The 23679-nt window shown below is 37.0% G+C and overlaps 2 protein-coding genes across 2 annotated transcripts in view; one reads left to right on the forward strand and one right to left on the reverse strand.

Moving 5' to 3' along the window:
* Positions 1 to 7766, forward strand: part of LOC149234526 (expansin-A7-like) — a 176290-nt gene extending 168524 nt beyond the window's left edge. The window contains exons 2-4 of the mRNA XM_089461199.1: positions 6327 to 6532; positions 7046 to 7361; positions 7454 to 7766. Coding sequence (XP_089317325.1) covers positions 6364 to 6532; positions 7046 to 7361; positions 7454 to 7766 — 798 coding nt within the window. The 5' untranslated portion in view covers positions 6327 to 6363. The remainder of the gene's footprint in view (positions 1 to 6326; positions 6533 to 7045; positions 7362 to 7453) is intronic.
* On the reverse strand, positions 1943 to 3040 carry LOC149234527 (uncharacterized). Its single transcript, XM_089368293.1, has one exon. It carries the CDS (start codon positions 3038 to 3040, stop codon positions 1943 to 1945), a length of 1098 nt encoding a protein of 365 aa, XP_089224419.1.
* Positions 7767 to 23679: the final 15913 nt, after the last annotated feature.

The following is a 23679-nucleotide window of genomic DNA, read 5'->3' on the forward strand; positions in this document are numbered from 1 at the left end:
TTCATCTTGAGCAGTTAGATGTAAAGACAACCTTTCTCCATGGGGATTTGGAGGAAGATATATATATATATGCAGCAGCCACAAGGATATGAGGTGAAAGGGAAGGAGAAACTAGTGTGCAGGTTGAAGAAGAGCTTGTATGGCTTAAAACAGGCTCCAAGGCAGTGGTATCTAAAATTTGACAAGTTTATGTCTGAACAAGGTTATACTAGATGTCACTCTGATCATTGTGTTTATTTGAAAAAGCAAAATGATGGCAGCTATATTATATTGTTATTCTATGTAGATGACACGCTTGTTGCAGGATCTAACATGCAGGAAATAAATGTGCTCAAAATAGAATTGGAAAATTCATTTGCAATGAAGGATTTGGGAGCTGCAAAACAAATCCTTGGTATGAGAATAACTAGAGACAGGAAAAATTGTAAATTAACATTGTCTCAGAATGATTACATACAAAAGGTGTTGAAAAGATTTAACATGCACAATGCAAAACCAGTTAGTACACCTTTTGCTAGCCATTTCAAACTTAGCAAGGAAATGTGCCCAAAGACCCAAGAAGACATGGATTATATGTCTAAAGTTCCATATGCATCAGCAGTTGGAAGCTTAATGTATGCAATGGTCTGCACAAGGCCTGAGATTGCACATGCAATGGGAGTTGTAAGCAAGTACATGAACAATCCAAGAAAGGAACAATGGATGGCAGTGAAATGGATTCTCATATATTTGAAAGGTACCACAAATCAAGCATTATGCTTTGGTGGTTCAAACATCTCCCTACAAGGATATGTTGATGCAGATATGGCAAGTGAAAGAGATAACAGGAGGAGCACTACAGGATATGTATTTACTGTTGGAGGAACAACTGTCAGTTGGGTTTCAAAAATCCAAAGTGTTGTTGCACTTTCAACAACAGAAGTAGAGTATGTTGTTGCTACAGAGGCTAGTAAAGAAATGATTTGGTTACAAAGGTTTATGGGTGAATTGGGTAAGGAGCATGATATGGGCACGTTATACAGTGATAGAAAAAGTGCCATTCCTCTTGCAAAAAACTCAGCATTTCATTCCAGGACTAAACACATACAACTCAAGTACCATTTCATACGATCAGTGTTGGAAGATGGAGAGTTGAAGCTGGAAAAGATACACACTAGCCAGAATCCTGCAGATATGCTAACAAAAGTTGTAACCAGGGAGAAACTGAGAATATGCTCAGTTTCAATTAGTCTTCAAGGATGACGATGAAGATGAGAAACAGCCAAGTCCAAAGAGGAGTCATTGTCCAGCAAATGGAGTAGCGGTGGAGTTGCTACAATCAGTCTCCAAGTGGGAGACTGTTGGGTGTGGAGCCTGATTATCTCCTATATTCAAAGGTATCGCCACATTGGACCCCAATTCGAAATGGGGGCGGCAACGCCACCCGTAAAATATTCACTGCATGGGGGGGTCCATGGGGGGGCGGCTGCGACCTTTGGGAGCCCCCCCTAGTGGGGGGTTTCGGGGGCAACGCCCCCGAAGCTAAAAACAGCTGTAAAATTGCCTTGTAAAAGTATAGTAATTTCTAGTCAATCTGGGCCGTTCATTAGGTGGATGATCTGACGGTAGAACTTATGTTTAGTTTAGGGTTATTTTCCCTAGAAGGCAAACCCTCTCTTTGTATGAGGGCATTGTATTTGAGGCTGTGTGATAGATGTGTATTCTGTGAGCGGGAAATAGAGAGGTGAGACTGTGAGAGAAAACAGAGGATATTACAGCGGATCTGCTGTAGGTTGTGTCTCTTCATTTTGCTGGATAATAGAAAGGAAGGACTGGCTGTTTGGGGTGGACGTAGCCCAAACTAGGTGAACCACGTATATCTGTGTCTCTCTTGTTTTATGCGCTTTCTGTGTTTATATTTCTGCAATATTTTATGTGTTCCATTGCTCCATAATATATAATTTTATAACATGAAAGAGATGGTGTTGTGCATTCTTCGCTGAATTGTGGTTCGGTGGAAGAATTTGGTGTTCCTTTCTCCTTCCTTCAGCCATCTGATCCTGGATTTCTGCTTCCACAGTATTTCCTCCTGTTTCCTTCTCTCCTCCAATTGATTGTGAATGCGCTGTTCCTGAGCCAGGGTTCCTTCATTGTGTCCCTCAGTGATTATTTGTTGCTGGAGCTCTTTCATTTCCTTGTTTAGATCCTGTTGCACCTGAAAGATATTGCCAAAAGTCTCTTTATTCCAGCGCTTGATTTGGGCTTTAAGAAATTTGAGTTTCTGTTGAAACTGAAACATCTTTGTGCCTTCTGGCTGAGGGAAGGTGTTCCATGTAGATCTGATGAGGTCTTTGAAGGCGGGATGGGTGAGCCAGAACGCTTCGAAGCAAAATGGTCGTCTAGTGGCATTGCCCGGTCTTTGCCACTGGAGGGAGATAGGCCAATGATCCGAGCCAGAGTAAGGGAGAATTGATGCCGCTATATCGCCTCCAAGATGCATCACATTGTCAGAAATGAGGAATCTGTCTAGTTTGGATGCGATTTGTTGCCTTCTTGTTCTTCGATTGCTCCAAGTGTGCGTGCCATTGCAGAATTGCATGTCAATTAGTGAATTATTTTGGATGAATTCTTTGAAATGGGCATCTTCCTGCTCCAGCCTTGCTCGCCCTCCTTTCTTTTCCTCTAGCTTAGTTATCATGTTATAATCGCCCCCCAGAATCCAGAGAGGGTGGACTCTATTAAGATTGAGCACTTCTATAGTATTTAGTACAACGATTTTTTTGTTTGCTTCCTGTGGGAAATAAACGTTGGTTAGATGGCCATGGATGTTGGTGCCTATGATGTGGAAAGTGGCCTGGATAATGTGATGAGAAGCATGAATGTCTGATAGCATTATCGCTTGTGTATTCCAGGCAATAGCCAGTCCTCCCGATGCCCCTGAGGCATCCACTGCAACCGAGTGACAACCTGGCCATGCCCTGGAGAGAATGTTTCCAAGAGTAATACTGTTACATTTCGTTTCTTGAAGAAAGAAAATCTGCGGCTGCTCCTGCTTTATCATGTTTTTTATTAATCTGAGTTTCCCTGGGCTATTGAGCCCTCTTAAATTCCATGAAGTTAGCTTCATGATTCACTATTGGGGGTGGGCTTGTAGTACTTAGTCAGCTTGGCATATCTGCCTGAGTCCACCAGGATTTTCCCAATTGCAATGGTTCGTTGGAGATCTATTCTTCTCCCTCGCTTTTTGGAATCTTTAGGGAGAAAGCCGCCATCCCAATGACTGCCTGGCTGGATGCCTAATTGCTGTTGCTGATAAGCCCTGGAGATGATGACTTCCAATGTGCTGATCTGGTGCTCTGGGATCTTATCATAGTCCTTTTTTTTGCATGCTTGTTCAAGCTCGAGAATGTCAAGTCTGCCTAGGTCAATGCTCTTAGGTTCTTCGTCCATTTGTTGAGCTTGGTTCTTTTCATCTGCAACGATTGCTAAGCTTAAGGACTGACTGGGAGCATCGTCAACATCCATTTCTTTTGCTTTCCAATCTGAGATCTTGCTGGCCTCCTTAGGGGTGTCATTGGTGTCAATAGGGGGGCGAGAGATGGGAGAGGAACCAGAAGGAGGAGGGATAACGGAGGATGTGGAAGGCACGAGTTTGGGCATCGTGTGCAGAGGATGATCAGCTGAGGCTTTAGCAAGAACCTCAAAGCTGTTGCTTGTTGAAGGGAAGGAGGCAGCGTCCTGCTGGGGTTTCTTCCCTGTGGAGGGTTTCTTGTGCGATCTTTTGCGACTTGCTACTTTGATGAAGCCATCTTGGTCTGTTTTGTCTGAGGGATCTGAAGTTTGGGGTTTGGCATTTAGAGGACAGTCTCTAAAAAGGTGCCCGAGAGCATGACACCTACGACATCGAAAGGGAACATGTTCATAATCCAAGGGTTGAATCCATTCATAGTCATCATGGAAGAGACTTACCGAGTCCGGAAGGGGCATGTCCAGTCGCATGAAGACGCAAATACGGGCGTAGGAGGTGTATCTTCGCAGCTTCGTTTCTTCCGCCGATTTTATGAACTCCCCCAGCCCATTTCCAATGTCTTTGAGCGAATCTTCATCCCAGTATTCCACTGGAAGCGAATACATCCTGATCCACACTGGAGCCCAGCTAAGGTCCTCCTTGTCCGGGTTAAATCTCTCCACCCATTCTCTTAAGTACAAGCCCGCTGAGTTGAAGAAGTAGGGTCCTTCATCCATGATTCTATTCTTGTCTTCAATGCAAATGAAGATCACAGTAAAGAATCCTTCGGTCCTAGCTGCAGGGTAACATGGCCCTTAGGTTTCCATTTGGCAGAGATCCATCCTTGCAAAGCTTTTTCTGTCGGCCAGAATCCGATAAATTTTCCAATGAGCGCATGGTCCTTCATAAACTGGATTTGCCCATTTATCCTATGGCTGGGAAGTTCTATCTTGGGCCTTTCAGCTGCCACGGGTTTGCATGTCTTCGATGTGACCTTGGGCGCTTCCTTTGGCTCCGGTGTCCCATCTGGATTCTCTTTGCGCTCGTCTGTCTGGTTGGTGGATGCATTCGTCTTGTTTTGCAATGGAGAATCGTTATTGACCGCGTTTTCTTGTCCTGGCCCAGAGGGCAGAGAACTTGGTTGCGCCGGAGGCTCGCGATTGGCGCTAGGGGAGGGCTTTGAGGCCCCCCCCTGGGGGAGATCCATTGCCGCTTTGATAATCCAAGGGAGAGCTTTTGCGTTTTGGCAGGCGTCCGTTCTGAAGAGGCAGAGTGTTTGCAGTCCGCACAGTCTGCTCCGTCGCAGAGGGTTTCAGAACCCTAGTTGCAGAGAAGTTTTACAATACAACCAAATTTTTCAATAGTTACATACTTGAATATGCGTGAGAAACTAATTATTTATATTTTGACCTGTTATTTGAAAAGTATGGATATTTTTGAAGTAATATATTCATTCATAAGATTGTGAGGCATAACAAATTCAATAGTTACATACTTGAATATGTGTCTGAAACTAATTATTTATATTTTGATCTGTTATTTGAAAAGTATAGATATTTTTGAAGTAATATATTTATTCATAAGATTGTTTTTTTTGTTAATTTTGGATCTACTAAGTGTGTAGAAATATTTTTTTTTATTTAAAAAAATATATCTATGTTAAGAGATTTAATTTTCTCAATTTTTTTTATAGATTCAAAATGAAGATGAATTTAAATTAGTTTAATTATTAATTATAATTATAATTATAATCATTAATTTTATATTTTATTTTATTTTTTAATTTTAATTTTATGTCATTTCATCGAATTGAAATTATTTACAAGACATTTTAAACATTACAACATTTCTACCATATTAAATTAGAGAAGACCTATCAACCAAATAATCTAACATTTTAAAATGTTTTTTTATAAATAATCACATACCACTACCATTATCCTACTATTATCAAACATACTTATTAACTTGAAAAACATTACATACCTCAACTAAATTGAGTGTTTGAGATCATATTCACCCTCTCTAATAAACTTACATGAAATACTCAACTAAATTGAGTATCAAACATACTTATTAACTTGAAAAACATTACATACCTCAACTAAATTGAGTGTTTGAGATCATATTCACCCTCTCTAATAAACTTACCTGAAATACTCAACTAAATTGAGTGTTTGAGATCAAATTCACTATATATAATAAACTAAGAAAATATTTTAAAACTAATTTAGATAATAATTAAATTACCTTTTATTTTTAGATTTAAAATGTTCCTAAATTCTACCACTAAACTAAATTATAAATTAAACAACACCATTATTTATTTCCATACTCCTACCCTGACAATTATCAACAAATAAGCGAGTAAAGAAGCAAAAACGCTTAGCTGCATGAATGTTGGTTATTCAAATTAAACAGCGAGTCACGATAAAAATTAATAAATGCTTACGTGGTATTGTTTTTAAATTAATGAATTGAATTAGTAAACAGCGAGTCATGATAAAAATTAATAAATAGTTACGTGGGATACATGACTGCACGTCTGGATTGTGCTCCTCCATGAACCTGAAAAGTTCCAGCACAACAAAAATTTTCTGAATGGTTCTTCACATAAATACAGTAGCGGTAGTGCCAATGTTTACTGACTCGCATCAATACCCTCTTCCTTTCTCTTAGAGAAGAAGAATTTTTGGCAGAGGTTGTTATGATTCTATCTCTCACTGATCCAACATCCCACCTGTATTTCTAACGCTGATTTTATATTCTATTTGTATTTCTCACCCCCATTTGAAAATTTCGAGTGAAGCCTAATTTGCAGCACCGTTTATTTGTTCAGACAGATAAGGCAAAGAGAGGAGAACGAAGGAAAATCCATGAAGTCTCGAATTTCTCCAGTAGCAATGCTGACTGCGTTCTTTACTGTGATCAGCAATATGCGTGTAACAGAAGCTGTGGGTTCCTACAGTGGGTCATATCAACCAGGGCCATGGACATTAGCTCATGCAACATTTTATGGGGATGAAACTGCATCAGCCACTATGGGTAATTTATTGCAATTTTTATTGTAGATTTGGAAATTTTAGATGTAATGTAGATAGCAAGAATATTTTGGAAATTTTAGGAATATTTGGAAATTTTTTATGGGAATATTGTGAAGATGTGAGAATATTTAGAAATATGATAGAGTAGCAATTTTAAACCATTGACTTTATTTATTAGTAGATTTAGAAAATATTTAAATAATTTAGTAAATCTATGGCAAATATGAATGTCAAACAATTAACTTCACTCCTGTATTTAATCTTGGGAAATATTCCTAAAATCTACAATTCTAAAATCTATTATCAAATTAAATTCAATAGGCATCTTTCCATTGCTGATTCTCCAAATATTCAGGAATCCGATGAACATGAGCCCGGTCACTCATGTCTATCTAATTCCCAAATATTCAGGAAATCAGCGATGGACTTAGGCTCAGGAAAATTGAACTATAATTTATTTAATAGGATGTGATTACTGAGTGAAAGGCCGAGTAATTTGATGATTATATTGCAGGTGGTTCTTGTGGATACGGGAATTTGTTCAACAATGGCTACGGCACTCAGACAACGGCTCTAAGCACATCGTTGTACAATGGAGGATATGGGTGCGGGCAGTGTTTCCAAATAAGGTGCGTTCAGTCAAAATGGTGTTTTCCAGGCTCTCCCATCACCACCGTCAGCGCTACAAACTTGTGTCCTCCCAACTGGTCTGAAGATTCCAACAATGGCGGATGGTGCAATCCTCCTCGCCAGCACTTTGACATGGCCAAGCCCGCCTTCATGAACATAGCTGACTGGCACGCTGGCATTGTCCCTGTCATGTATCGAAGGTTGGAGCAATTCCATAGCCATTTCATTTTCCTACTGCCTTCTCCTATTGAATGAATTTGAACGTTCATGATAGTATTGCTGCTGATTGCAGGGTTCCGTGCGCAAGTCGTGGGGGTATAAAATTCCAATTCCAAGGGAACTCATGGTGGCTGCTGGTGTACGTGATGAATGTTGGGGGTGCAGGAGATGTGAGTGCCGTGGCTGTGAAAGGCAGTTATACTGGGTGGTTGAGCATGAGCAACAACTGGGGAGCGTCTTATCAGGTTTTCACTAGCCTGCAAGGCCAATCTCTGTCCTTCAGAGTCACGTCTTACACTACAGGAACCACCATAGTTGCTTACAATGTGGCTCCTCCTAGCTGGAGTTTTGGAGGAACTTATCAGGCTGCCGTCAACTTCCACTGACAAAGAGGATTTGAAATTTCTTATGACGTCATTTAATGTAACTTTTTGGTAATATTTCTCTTAGTGTACTGCATAGCATTGCTAGTTATTATTTGTAATGTGAAATTATCTTGTGTTTCATTATTGATGGAAAGGTGGAGAAGGAAAACACAAAATTCACATAAAAATAAATTTTTATTAATCACACATTTGATTCACATCTTTTTATGCTTTTTGGTTTTTACAAATAACAATGACCCAATTAAGAGTATATAAAGACTCCAATTACTAAATATAAAATCATGTAAATTCGAAATATAAAATCATGCAAATTCTAAATTAACTAGTTAACTACTCCATACAAATTCACACTCGATTTTTAATAAAATCATGTAAATTCTAAATATAAAATCATGCAAATTTTAAATATAAAATCATGCAAATTCTAAATTAACTAGCTAACTACTCCATACAAACTCACACTGCACTAGTCCCGAGGGATAGCTCAAATGGTCGAGTTCCCGTTGCTAGTACTCTTCCGGTTTGGGAGGTCACGGGGTCAAATCTCCTCGACGCCCTCGGGGTTAGGCCTGATATGGCCGACCGGCAGTTCCCTTCGGGTGGAGCTGCCCCGCTTCTCTATGTGGATGTAGCGGCCACTCCGGTGCCCGTGAACCACACTTAAAAAAAAAATAAAAAAATTCACACTGCACTTTTAATATTAGACTCGACTTAACTCAAATCATCTATTGCATGGCCTGGCATGCTCACAAAAATAATTACCATTTTTCACAAATATTAGGCCAATCTGGTATTTAAAATTTGTTTTAACAAATATTACGCCAATTTGGTATTTAAAATTTGTTTTGGTCTGCAATTGAATCAAACAAACAACACTAGTGTTATAGAAAGATTGGAAACAGCTGTTGTTTCAATGGTCTTTTATTATACAGAATAAGGTGTATAAATAATGTCACTAGCTCTGTTGGGAAGAGCTTGATCAAGGAGAAGACTAAGCATGTGTTAGTAAAGTACTGTTTGATTATAAGACAATTTTTTCGGGGTAATGTTGAAAGCATGTTTTAATCTGACGTGCTCTTTTTTTTGCGTGCATCAGGTCCATCATTTATTCACAAAACTAAATTAAAAATGAAAAATAATTAAAATAAAATTAAAGTAATACTTAATTAAAAAAAACAAGAAGAAATCATTGACATTACATGTATGATCTTTTTCATTGTATTACTTTTTGTAATCATAACAAGAAGGGGAGTCCAAGAATCATTTTTGGGATGGATTTCACAACTGTGATTCGATGCAACTATATCTTTGTTTATCGCTGATGCAAGTTGCTTGGAAAAGCTTTGAGCAAGGGCAAGGCGTTTATTGGTGTTGACATAAAGGCACGTCTTTGGAACTTCTCATATGGTCAAGCATCTGATTATCTTCTTTGGGTTGTGCTTTGTGTTCTTTCCTGTTTTATTCCTGTTACTTACCATTCTCCTATTTCGAAGTTGAAGAAAAAATAATATTAGAAAAATAAAATGCCTGTTGTACGTTCCTGTCGACTGTTGATGGTATGCCCCAGTCATAGTTGTAGTATGCATTGTTAATATTATTGGAATTGTCTTTAGTGCGATTTTTTGGAGATATATCCAAGTGAGCGGACCTAATCAAGACTAAGTTAAACTAAATAACCAGGTGAATGGAGCATTGCGTGAAGGTGAAATAATCAGGTGAATGGAGCATCGCGTGAAGGTGAAATAATGATAACACAACAACTTTCCAGATGGACCCTTATGGTTTGCACCTTTATGGAGATATAAAATAAAACCGAGTTTAAGCAACAAATCCACCTGTTGAAGAGTCCCCTGTAACATATCTATATGGAGATCTGATTGAAGTTACCCATAACCCGTTTAAGTTGACTCATTAGTGTGGGCGTGGGGATTTTCACTGGAGCTCCCAACAACACACGTTGACCCATAAACAATTTACGTGGTCCCATATATATTGAAACCCAACACCTGAATCACTCATACCGGAAAAAGTGTTGTTTTTAGTATAAAAGGAATTATATATTTTTTCATATTAAGAAAAATACCATAAAGTAATAATTTTGTTTATTTTCAATTAAATTATATATTTATAAAGTTAATATTCAAATATTTTGCAGACATTAAACTATTTTATTATGGTCTATATTGATTATATTTTTTTTGTTATTACTTTTTTTTTCTTAATTACCATGTGTCAACTCCATGTCGTATGTAAAGAATTACACATCTCCCTCATACTACAAGTGTCTCTTTATCTAATAAATATTGAAATATAGAAAGAACCTCTTAATGCAATAATCATAGTAAGATATGCTTTATTATTGTTGATATACGTAAATGTCATGTTGAATCCCTAACATTTTTTTAGTTGTTTTGAAAGGTTAATTTAAACAAAACAGAGATAAGAATAACATAAATTTCCCAATTATAATTTCAAATAGGGAATCGGTTTGGATTATGGCTCCACAACATGTTACTAATTTTGAGAGGTTTATTGGTTGTGGCTAATGCACCATTTTCATTTTTCCATGATGAAAAAATTGATATTTAACTATTCTAATGAAAATACAAAATAATGCTTAGGATAAACTAATCAACCATGGAGATAAACATAGCACTAAATATATTACCGTTTGATATATTTAGAAAATGTTACTAGGAAAATAAGAGCAGCAATTTTGATAAAGAGCTGCATAACAAAGAAATTTGAAAATAAAAATTTGATTTCAATACCATGCTTATTGCTAATAAAAAGAATTTGCGTGAGAAATAAAAAGGAAAAAACAAGTTGTTCAAACATGAGAAAAGTTTACATTGTAAAAGAAAATGCTTACGCCATTCCAAAACTCACTAATCTAGCTAAATAAATTCTACACATCACCAACGTCAAAACTAAAGTTTATCTCCAACTCACTAATCTAGCTAAATAAATTCTACACATCACCAACGTCAAAACTAAAGTTTATCTCCAAAATAGCTTATGCAGTAGTGGTGGTTTCTCATTCATGATTTTTCTAAAATAGTTTTTTGAAGTGCAGAAGAAAAAATCCATTATGGCATTGAGTTATTTGTACTTATACATAATTAATGGAGAAACCAAATCGATTATTTGAGTATATCTGTCTAATTTTTAATTTCCTTTCCTGCTTATTAGGTTCCTTGATTGTGTTGTCCCCTAGGTGGTCTCTTGTCTCTAATGAGGGTCCAAATTCTAGGGCATAATGCATAGGATACATTTTTTGGTGCCACCCTAAGCATTTGAGCTTGTTCTTAAACCAATGGGGGTACACTTAGTATTTCCTAAAACAAGAGTCCTTGTCTATCACTCAAGGGTAAACTATATAACATATTAATAATAGGTTGGATTTATATCGAATAAAATGGTGGATGGGTTCAACTTTGTTATGGATTTTGAACACAAATAAGGCATTGGGTTTAAGTTTGAAGGAAATTCAAGGACATGGGGGTAGAGGGGATAGGGTAGGGTGATCAAAAAGAGGTTTAAACAATGATGGTTTGAAGAATTATATTTTGAACCATGGGAACTAGGATATAGTTAATCTAGAGAAAGAAAAAGAGAACACATTTGACATATTAGGGGGTAGAAATACTTCCCTAGCAAAAAATCATCAAACTAGAAACCAATGGGAAAGGAACAACATAGATCCACTAGCTTACTATGATTATATACAATATAAAATGAAGTAGATAAATACATCATAACTATCTTGAGTTATTAACTAGTGGATAGAACCTCGGTCTTAATTTCACGATGAATCCAACATGTTTTTCAACAAACAATAGTTTCATTCTTGGAAAATATAGAAATATTAGATATGAAACAACCATTATATTAGTTAAAAAATACAAAAGGGGTTGGGATTACAAATAACATTCTCCTTGGGATTATTTTTCTCCTATGCAAGGCCTCCTACTTAAAGTATGTTTACAAGTAGAATTAGAATGAATGAGATTAAAGGTGGAAATAAGAGAAAACCATATGTTACTACAAAACTATGATGTTGTAGGAAAATATTTTTTGATTACTTATACATCTATCTTCTATCTTTATATAAAAGAAAGTAAGTTCTCAAATGGCTAACCTCATGAGTAAAAAAAAAATTTAAACTACACTCAATATTTGGTTTTGAAGGTCCCACGAACTTGCTGATTTTAATTAATCCTTTAATTTTATGGGTTGTTTTAACCAAAATTACAATTAACACATATGAGGTACCCACTCTCTCATAATCCCATAAAATTAGAAGCACTCATGTGAACTCTATTTGGAAAATAGTTATGTTGCATACATGGAGGTCCTCATGCAAGCCTCTTCTTCTCATAGGACGAGTAGTCCATTTAGAATATGAAGGTTTGCTTTTTTGTAGAACTAAATGCCTTTGTATATATTTTAGTTCTAAATAAAAGCAAGATAAATAATTAAAATAATGTATAATGGGGTCTAATGGAGGAATCGAGCCCAATCTAGAAATGGTGTGTTATAGGAAATTTTGTCACATTGTTCAATAGGCATACAAATTGGATCAATCCAGATCTATAAACATCTTGTCATCATCCCTACATAAAGCCCTAAGCATGACCTTTCAAAAAAGTCAGAGTTTCTTGGATTAACCACTCAAAATTAATGTTTTTAGCCCCAGCGCACCCTGCCCCTTTAGCCACTTGCTTTCAATGATGGCTACTCCCTTACGCACCAAAATTGGTCAGCACTAGTTACTCCTTGTTAAGGGTGTACTAATTCTAGAAATTCGGGAAAATTAAAAATATTTCTGAAACTTCCTCTTTCTAAAGCTTCCACGGGTTGTTTTAACCATTTACCTTGGATAAGAAGCTTGATTCCTATCTGATCCTACCTTGAAGACTTCACCTCTTATCCCTTGAGGTCATCCTCTAGTCATAAGTGGATCTCAAGCCCATTATGGTAAATCCTAAACTACCATCCATCTCCTATAAATTTACTGCCATCCATAACATCAGGGTTTGATTTTGGAGATCGATTGTGCCCTTATGCTACTACCTTGAACCTAAAGGATTCATCATCTTCATGCATTAGGGTGATATTGAGATGTGCTTTGTGACAAGGAAGGACAAGTCAACTTGGGGAGATCTCTACAAGATCAACTACTATTCTTGGTTGTAAACTCTCTCTTATTCCTATTAATACAAAGAGTATATTGTTTTCCTATATGTGTTGTGTTACATTTACATTCATTTGTTTCAATGCCTCGCTGATTCATTGAATAGAGTAATTGAATTATGCGATGTAGATGTTGTGGATCCTTGGCTTATTTTAGTTGTATGTGCAGGTTCTAATTATAGAACTTAGAGCTACGATTGGAGTTTATGAGCAAGGAGGAAAGTAAATATTGTGATGGGTTCCAAGTAGGATTCTTTCCCATTCTTCAATTTCTCTAAGGAAAACCCTATGTTCTTTGCCTTTCGTTATTCTATACTAGTCCACTAGGTCTAGGGAAATTACTTTTGTCCGCAATCATAAATTATGCATAACAAATTGGCGACTCTGTTGCGGATCGTTTTCTTCCCTTAGTGGTTTCCTTGACCTTAGCACCCTTTTCACCTCTTGAACCGACTTTGCTTGCATCACTCAAACCTTGATTGACCCTAGTAAAACCTTGCTTTATGATTGATTTTATTTTTGTTTCGTAATTTTGCTAGATCTATTTCAACACACCCCCTGGTCTGGAGACAGAACGTTTCAGTGTACCTTCTCCTTCTCGTCACCTACGCTAATCCCTGTAATATGTACAAAATTACCTCTTTTTCCTTGCTCTCTGATACGCTCTATTCTAACTGGTTTTCCTTGTGTCCCTGAGTGTGTTTTGGTCTCTGAAAATCCTTCACTTTGTTTTCTTTTGGTTTTAATAGCCTTTTGATAAGAATTTGTTTGGATTTTTCTTTGTTCTTGTCAATTAGGTCATTGGCAAAGTTTTGCTTGATCATTGATTTCTTGAAAGAATTGATATTACAGTCATCATTCTATATAGTTTCTCTTATCTATGATTGAGCAAGAATATTAGTTTTCATTTCATTTGGAAATTAAGAGGATTGAGAAGAAGAATCTCATCATTTTTCATTTTTCATTACATTAAGGTTTTGTGCGTGAAATTGAAAATTGGAACAATTGCATTAAGGGAATTGATTTAAAAAAATTTGTTTGTTGTGTTTTGTATGTTTCATTTCTCTTTGTTTTCTTCCCTCCCGTACATAGATTTTCATTGAAAAGAAAATTTATTTTATCATGCTAGATTGCATCCTTAGGATATTCAACTGAAATTCATGGCGAGCCTTGAAAATTCAAACATAATTCAAGATAAAATTTAAAATTTATTGAATCAATATTAAGGAGAATTTGAAACATTAACACAAACATCTAGAGGTCTAGGATAAAGACATGTTTTGGCGTTTATGAACATAGGCACTGTCGTTTTTTTCCAGCATTACATTATAGGGGTGATATCCTATTCCACGTACGTAAGCATCTCAGATCGTTCTCCATGTACCTTCAGGTATATCGTATGGCACTCCACGCATGAAAAATATATGAGAAAGCTCTTATCGTAAGGTTACACATTAGGCAACACTAACACAGACTGCGATTCCATGTACCTTCGAGTATATTTTGGAAGTCCACACTAGGTTGCTATCCTCACCTTAGGTAATTGATTCGGTCGCCTTATATACTATGATACACCGAACACAACATTTAGAGAGATTGCTTGCCCGTACGTAAATCCTTGGTTCTTCAAGGTGGTATATTGTAGTTCACAGTTGCTTGGTAAACCCTTTTGCCTAGATTACCCTTTTTGATTTATTTTTTGTTGTTAATTTTTAAAATTTATTAAACCAACATGGAAGAACAATCCTTTCAACCCCGTCATTCATGTAGGATGCAATTATTTCCTCCTCTTACTCATGAGACAACTCTTGGATGTCATCAGAAGAAAAAAAATACGCAGAATACCAAATCTAGTACTTTGGGAGCTACTCATTTTGGTCTTCCATCTAAAATTGATCCACCAAAATCCTCTCTTCCTGTGAGTACTAAACTCAAGATCACTTCTTCATTTGCTGGTGAGTCTAACATAGTCGAAACAGAAGCACCTGAGATTTTATTACCTGAGGTTATTGAACCTAAGTATCTTGAATAAAAAACATTACAACTTGAGGCACCTTAGTTAACTCCACCTGGCACTTGAATACCTTCTTCTTCTCTCCCTCTGTCTCAAACCCAACCATAAACCATATATCTTGGACCTAATGGTGAACAAATTCCACTTGGTCTTATGAGCATTTAGGAGATTCCTCAAGAAGAGCCTCAAACCTCCTCTCCTATCCATTTGTGGGGGTCACCTCTTTATTAGATCCATCCTTTTCCTTATACTCATACTCCATCACAAGCTCCTTTGTCTGGATCATCTCTTTTCAACTCACCCTTGAATTTCCCTCAATAATCCTCTTTGGGATATTAAACCATGACTGAGTCTGCTATGGCTTCTCACCCTGTATCTACTAATATGATTGAGACAACCCATGTTGCAACGTCATCCATGTTTGTGACATTGTCAAGGACACATTTATATGGTGGCCCCTCCATCCCACCTGGTTACCAATCATTATCTGGTACCTTTTCTAGTGGAAAATCCAGTCCATGGGATTATCCCATGTCATCCTCCTCTTAAATCCTATCTGGCACTTCTTTGATAAGCGCTACACGGTCTTCTCTTTCTCCTCCATCTCAACCTACAATTGAGCAATATTCTGATCCTTATGTTAGTGGGTATGGACACCTAAAACAATCTAATTCACCTCATATTTGGAACCCTCCTCTTGGGGGGAAGTTTCCTTCATATTCCCCTCCTCTTCCAGTAGGGGGAAATCTGTTGTCAGAATATTCCCTTCTCATCAAATATCAAAAAATTATTGGTGATTAGCCTCATTTAAGTCCTCCACATCTAAGAATGGCTGACAATTATTGGAAACCTACATTGCTCATACAAGATGGCTCGGTTATCATGAATCCAGTTCAAACCTCTCAACCTCTTCCATCTACATATTAGATTACTACTTGTTAACTTATACTCCAACTTGTTCAAGATAAAGTTAATGTAAGTCAACATTTATAGGCTAGATCTTTGACTCAACCTATTCTACCAGTATCTAGAGCCCCCCAAACCACATTTACCTAGCCTTGTCAAGGTATCTTAAAACTAACACCCCCCCGCTTGCTTTGTCAAGCTATTCCTCAAACCCAAGTGGGTCAACCTGTATATGGTATGGTGCAGACGCAACCTAGCCAACCTTATGTTGGGATGATGCAAAATCCCACAGGGAAACCATATCAAGGTATCCCTCAAATGCCTTACCAAGGTTAGCAAATCCAAACCCAACCATTTCAACCTTTACAAGGTTATCTTGGAGTTGGGAAACAAGGTTATGTGTATCTGGGTTATCAAATCCTCCCTATCCCAAAGTGCAGATACCTATTGCTCATGCCATCTAATTTTACTCAGGGTATCCTCCACCGGACTTCAATAGGTAGTTGCCGTTTATAGCAACTCTTGAATTGCAATATTTGAACCAGCTTACAAATGATCCCATTTTCCATTCTCCTTGGTGGCTGGTTATTCCTATGAAATTTCCTAGTGATATCCCTAAGTTCAATGGAAATCCTAGAGAAGACCCATCTACACATGTTATGACTTATCATTTATGGTGTTCTTCGAACTCTCTAAATGATGACTCTATCCATTTACGTCTTTTCTATCCCACACTTACTGGTACAAAAACAAAGTGGTATATTGAACTACCACGAGCTTCATTCAATAATTTCAGCGCCTTAGCAACCACATTCTTAACTCATTTTCAGTTACCCATTTGATATGAGACTAGAATTGAACTTTTGACCAATTTCAAATAATCTGATTCCACTCACATTTCTGATCACATTCATGATTGGCGACATCGTCGTCATTTGGTTAAAACCTTTGTTCCTGATCAAGTGTTCACCGAATGGTTCACTAAGTCTTTATTAGCACCTATCACTAAAGATGTTGCTAAGGGAATATTTGTGACCAAAGAGCAAGTGATTGATCGTGCCCAACATTTGGATCTTGTTTATACACAATCCAAAACGTTTTATGATAAAATACCCAATTCTCCATAACCCTGACAAATTGTTCCCCCATCTTTCGGTAAAGAATCACATGCCACTGATGGTGTGATTGGTTCTGCTAGCCAACAATCATTTGCCAACAATCGTTGAGTAAACCATCTAGTTTGACTCCTACCGTGGCTACCCAAAACTCCTCCTCCACTACTCCTGTAGCTTCTACTTCTAAGATCAATGTTGTTCAATCCACAAAAGGAAAATCTCAGCAACCAAGAATTAAGAAGAAAGGCAAAGGTAAAAAGAAGAAAGATAATCCTCCGCAGAACAAATAAAATAACTAGTCTTCTAATGAGAAGCGAAAACCTCTTTATCCATGCTTAATTTGTAATGAGGAGCATTTCACTCGCAACTTTTCACATTGTGCAGAAGTAAATCAATTCCTTAAGTCATCTACTGCATCCACTATGTTGACAAATCCATTTCCTAATCAAAATACTAACGTGGTTGCTTAGGATCCCACTTCCTCTTCCTCGATTATGATGATTTCTTCCACCAATCCGAAAAATGATGTTATGGTGGCAACCAAGAATAAATACTACAGTTATTTGAATCCCTCGACTCATTAAGCTACTGATCAACCTGTCAGTTTTAACACATCTCCACAAAATCCTACTCCTAATGTGATTCCTACTGAATTGAATATTAAGCCTCCCAAGCTCATTTTCCATAAATCCACATTCAACCCTCGTGCGAGAGTTTCTTAGGATTATAACGTAGTTGAGGATATGGCTCAAGCTCCTTCAACCATGTTAACTCTCAAGGTGTTGAAAAATTGTCCTTCCCATAAGAATACTTTACTTTTTGCAATTGGATGTATTAATCCCTCAGATTATAACCTTATAGTTTTTAACCATGAGAATCATACGCCTTGAATTTCAGCTCAATTATCTTTCATGATTAAGGTTGTTGTTCGAAGTAAGACCATCCATCGCATCGTTGTGGATGAAGGAGCTTCAACATGTATCATGTCACTTTCTTGCTAGAAGGCCAGTGGTTCTCCTCAATTAAATCAGTCAATGACTACTCTAAAGGCCTTTGATGGAATAGGTTTCAAGCCTTATGGAACATTGAATTCATTGCAAGATGAATTATATGGTAAGACAGTGCCAATAGAAGTTGAAGTTATCGAAGGACTGTTATATTATAACCTTATACTAGGTCGTACGTGGGTTTATGCTATGGATGTTGTTTTTTCAACATATTTCAAGATGATATATTTCCCTCGTAAGGGGGCTATAATAGCCATTGATCAACTCACTTTATTTGCCACCAATTCTCAAGTTACTGGAAGCATCCCTCTTGTGGGAGAAACCCCACATCTGTATCAACATGTCAGGGTAGGACTCCTTAAGGATTCTTCCCTCATGGGAACCTTTTCACTTCCTCCTCCTTTTCCTCATCCCCTTTTCGACAACTCTAATCCAGTTTCCTATGTCAACATGATATCTTCTTGTGCTACTCCATATGATCCTTGGGTAGTACTAGATGAATCTAATATTGATACCTTTGGTGACCACATGGTGCTCGGTCCCATTGAGCTCGACTATGAAACCGCCTATTTGGCCTGTGTAGTACATTCTTATTTCTCCTCTTCGATCAATTGGGTTGATCATTACTTAGATTACAACACATCCTCTGATCCCTTCTCTAGTACATTTTCTACTAATGAGAGCATCATGGAGATCATGATGCCAGATGATGCGTTGTGGGATGAACATCACCATTGTTCCTCCTTGCTAGATTCCCCCGAGGATAATCTTAGTGATTTATATTGGCCTAATGTCGTTGATATGTCTGTGAATTCTGTACCTATCCATGATATTAATTATGAGAAGATTTTTTTGAATATTGAAGAGGTTGCCCCCCTCGATATTTCAATCAAACTCAGAATGGTCGAGAATGTACATATTGGTGCCTCTTGCTCTCCCAATTAGATCAAGACCCGTAAAGCCCTTTTCCAGGAGTTTAGAGACGTTTTCACCTGGTAATATAAAGAGATGCTAGGTATTGACCACAACATTGTTGTAGATGAAATCAAAAAATATCCTGATGCTAAGCCAGTTCAACAACTAGTTTCATCTATCCAGTACCTCTAACTGATTTGGTGTCGAACATTGTTCATGTCATGAATAAATAGGGAATAATTTATGTGTGTCGATTACCAAGACATTAATCGTTCTTATCCTAAGGGAAATATCCTACCCCATTTATTGACTAGATTGTTGATGATTATGGTGGCAGTGAATTATTTTAATTTATGGATGGATTTTTTGGCTACAATCAAATCAACTTTCTCCCATCATACCAACATAAACCTCATTTATTTGTCCATGGGGCACATTTTCATATCGAAAGCTCCCTTTCAGGTTCAAAAATGTTGGGGCAATTTTTAGACGGCAATGAATTATGCCTTTCATGACATTAAACACATCGTACAACCATATTTGGATGAGCTACTTGCTCATTCAAAACATTTTGTTGATCATCTCATGCATCTTAGGGATATATTTTTACATTTTCAGCATTATAACATTAGGGTAAATCCACACAAGTTTGTGTTTTGTGTAAGCTCCGGTCAACTTCTCAACTTCATTATATCAAAGAAAGGAATTTGTATTGACCCATTGAAAGTCCAGGTGATCCTAGATTTTCCTGCTCTTTCCTCTCTTCATTAGCTTCAACGACTCCAAGGGAAGGCTAACTTTCTAAAAATATTTGTTCCCAACTATGCTGAATTGATGAAAGGATTTAATCGCTTGTTAAAGAAATGGGTTCCCTTGCATTGGGATGACATTGCCCAAAAGGCATTTAATGCCTTGAAATATGTTATGATTCAGGCATCATTGTTGTATGCCCTAGATTACCAAGGCGATTACTTCATGTACCTCATCGCAGAAGTTACTACCATCGCTATGGTATTGGTCTAAGAGGATGATGTAGGGAACGAACAACCTATTTATTATTTGAGTCGAAACTTAAATGATACCGAGATCAAATATACTCATGTTGAAATGATAGTTTTGGCGGCTGTCTGGGCTATCCAAAGGTTTCGTCACTATATACTACTTCACAAGACTCTGGTTTTTTCTAATTACAACCCATGACATACATCTTGTCACGACAATTGATAGTGGGCAAGTACTCCAAATGGATTTTCATCCTCCAGGAGTTCAATTTGGAGTTCATCAAATCCAAGTCGAAGAAATCCTTAGTCTTTATTGAACTGATCTGCAACCTTCTCACTGCCAAAACATAAATGATGTTTGATGATTCCATTCCAGATGAGTCATTGTTCATGATAGATTCATATGACTCGTGGTATGGAGAGATCATCATATCTCTTGACCTAGACTTTTTAGCCTGATATCTCTCACTTCGACTAGTGAAGTATTTGATATCAGGCTAAAAACTATATTATAATTGGTGATACCCTTTATCGTCCTTGTATTGATATTATTTTTTGCAAGTTCCTCACCTATGAGGAGGCCGAGAAAGCTCTAAATGAATGCCATGTTGGGGCATGTGGTGGACATATGTCTGGTTACGCCACCACACAAAATATTTTGTATGTTGGCTACTTTTGGCCTACTATGTTTCGCAACTGCATCCTTGTGGTCCAAAAGTGTCATGCTTGCCAGATATACGATCGTAAAACCCATGCTCCACCAACTCCTTTACAACCTGTTATCACTATTGGACCTTTCACAAAATGGGGCATTAACTTTATGACATGTAACCGTCACTCAACCGGGGTGCACGACTACACCATTGTGGCGGTAGAGTATTTTACCAAGTAGGCAAAGGTGATGCCTACATACAATAAAATAGGTGAAACAACTGGTCTCTTTCTCTTCAATCATGTCATTGCAAGGTTTGGTGTACCACATCCTATAGTTACAGACCATGGGAAACATTTCCATAATCACATGATGTCTGAATTCACTACCAAGTTGGGCCTCCACCATGAGAGCTCAACTCCCTACTACCCTCAGGAAAATGGGCAAGTTGAGGCAATCAAAAAAGTTTTGAAAATAATGCTTCAGTGCATGATAGGGATCCACAAATCAGACTGGCATCTTATCCTATATGCAACCTAGGGGGATATCAAACCTCTATTATTAGAGGAAATTTCAGCCTAAATGTTCCCATGAAATTTTCATGTAATTTCCATGTAATAATACGTAAACCAATCAAAATGCTTTAAATTTAAAAAGAGGTACATGTAAATATTTTGGAGGGAAAGAAGAAAACTTAATTTTTTAATTGTATTTTTGGCTTATCCCTTGATAGGTTTACTCAAATTTCAAGTGTAGACACTCGTTTGATGCAAAATTAGATTTCACATCCAACGAGTACCCATTATTCATACTTTTAAGAAGACGCACATTGATAAAAAATGAATATACATCAAAAGAATGTGTTTCAACACTTTTTTTAAATGTATCTTCAATTTTTATCAATGTGGATCTTCTCAAAAGTATGCATAATGGGTGTTCATTGGATGAAGAATTAGATTTCCCATCCTACAAGTACCCATTATGAATACTTTTGAGAAGACCCACATTGATAAAAAATGAAGATACATTAAAAAAGTGTGTTTCAACACTTTTTTAATGTATCTTCAATTTTTATCAATGTGGATCGTATACAAAATATGCATAATGGGTACTAATTAGATGCAAAATTTAATTATGCATCCAGTGAGTGTCTACACTTGAAATTTGAGTAAACCTATAAGGATATAAGTTGAAAATACAATTGAAAAAATTGATTTTCTTCTTTTCCCTCCAAAATTCATGACCCTTATTTTATTATTTTTCCTTAGGAGGCCACTTTTAGGATGAAATTTCCTTTAATGTCGGACTACTACTATATTCACACCATTTCAATTAGTATATCATCTGAAAGCAATCCTGCCTATTGAGTGTGAAATTCCATCTCTGAAAGTTGTTGTCGAAATCCTCTGTGCCACGTCCGTAGAAGAGTGTCTTTTGCATCTGACATGCTTAGACGAAACCCGATGTGAGGCTGCGATGAACAACAAGGCCCATAAGAAATGCGTTAAAGTGTAATACGATACTAATGTTAAGCTTTGTGCCTTCTCAGAAAGTGGCTTTATCCTGTTGTATGATTAAGATTCTGATAAGTTAGGATCTAGGAAGTTCGAGCCAATGTGGCTAAGCCCGTACATTATTAAATGTGTTCTTGCTAAAAGGGCCTATGATCTTGTTGATTTCAATGGAGTTCCATTAGTGCAGCCTAGAAATGGGCTCTACCTCAAAAAACACTATTATTAAGTTATTTTCTGCATAGTTCACTGTGTACATGCTATATATAGATCTGTTGAGTGTGTTTACAGTGTGTTCCCTTTGAAGTTTTCTACAATTTTTGTTAATCCTTTTAACATTTGGTTTGCAGATGTCGACATCCCTTCAATCATATGTTGGTTATGATTATGGAACTAGTTGTAGTACTCAAAACCTTTCTTCTGCAACATGGACTATCTATGCTCCGAGTGGTGAATTAGTGAGTTTACAAGGGATTTGGTTCGGTCAATCTACCAATAATATCACTGAGTATAGCACACTAATCGAACTATTGTCTGATGCTATTTTCATGGTATCCACCATATAGTTATCAAACTTGACTCACAACTTGTAGTACTACATTTGACTAATGTCTATTCAGTTAGAAGTCCAACTATGCTTCATATGTTCTTAAGGGTTGACCTTCTGGAAAGACATTTTGATTATATCCAATATCAACACATTCCTAGAACTCTAATTACATTGAAAAATGCATTGGAAAGTCATCTCTTATATATAAATTTGTGACATATGTAAATTAAATAAAATTCACATCACATACAGTGAACAATATAATATAACACATAAGAAACACCGATAGGTAGATAGTGTATTTATATCAAAGTTTTGTTTTACAAAAACGTTTTCCTGAGGCACATATGGCCACACAAATTATCATATAAAAAATATACACGCAGCCAAAATACAGTTATATAGCCTCTTGGTAGACTAATCCCAATGATGCTCGTGATAACAAACAATTGTGTGAGCCATCTTTCACAACAATCAGCTGATATGACCAGACACACCAATAGCTTGATGCTACAGTCTCATAGAAATATGATCGACATTAGTCTAGACTATGACCTGGGTAAATCCCTCCATGTATCACTTGACCTTTGCAAGAGTCTCAACCATATTGATATCTTACAATATCTCTCGTACCACTACAACAACCTGTACTCCAACTAGTGTCTGTTCTGGGTCTCCAACACGCCGAAGATAGGATGAACTCACTGGTTGAACAAGTCCAATGTCTGCATTTAAAAATTGATAGTTAGTCTGTTGGGACTCAAAAATGTCATATTTTCATCCACCTTTTTTTTCACTATTCCTTACATTTCATCATCCCATTAACCTTTTATCATATCATTTTCATAAACACATTTGGGTTTCACCTTCTTATTTTCCATTTTATTCATTTTTGTATTACAAGTGAATTTATGGTTAAATATTAGAAAATATACATATTTTTATATTTATCTCAAGAATATGTGAGTTTTGTGATGTGTAGGAAATATGTGAAGAATTAATTCCAAGGGACTTCTCAAATATCTCCTCCACCATATTAAGGAGAT

Source organism: Pinus tabuliformis, chromosome 8 (genome assembly GCF_031772625.1).
Source record: "Pinus tabuliformis cultivar Carrire ecotype Pingquan chromosome 8, CPIR1, whole genome shotgun sequence".
Lineage (NCBI taxonomy): Eukaryota > Viridiplantae > Streptophyta > Pinopsida > Pinales > Pinaceae > Pinus > Pinus tabuliformis.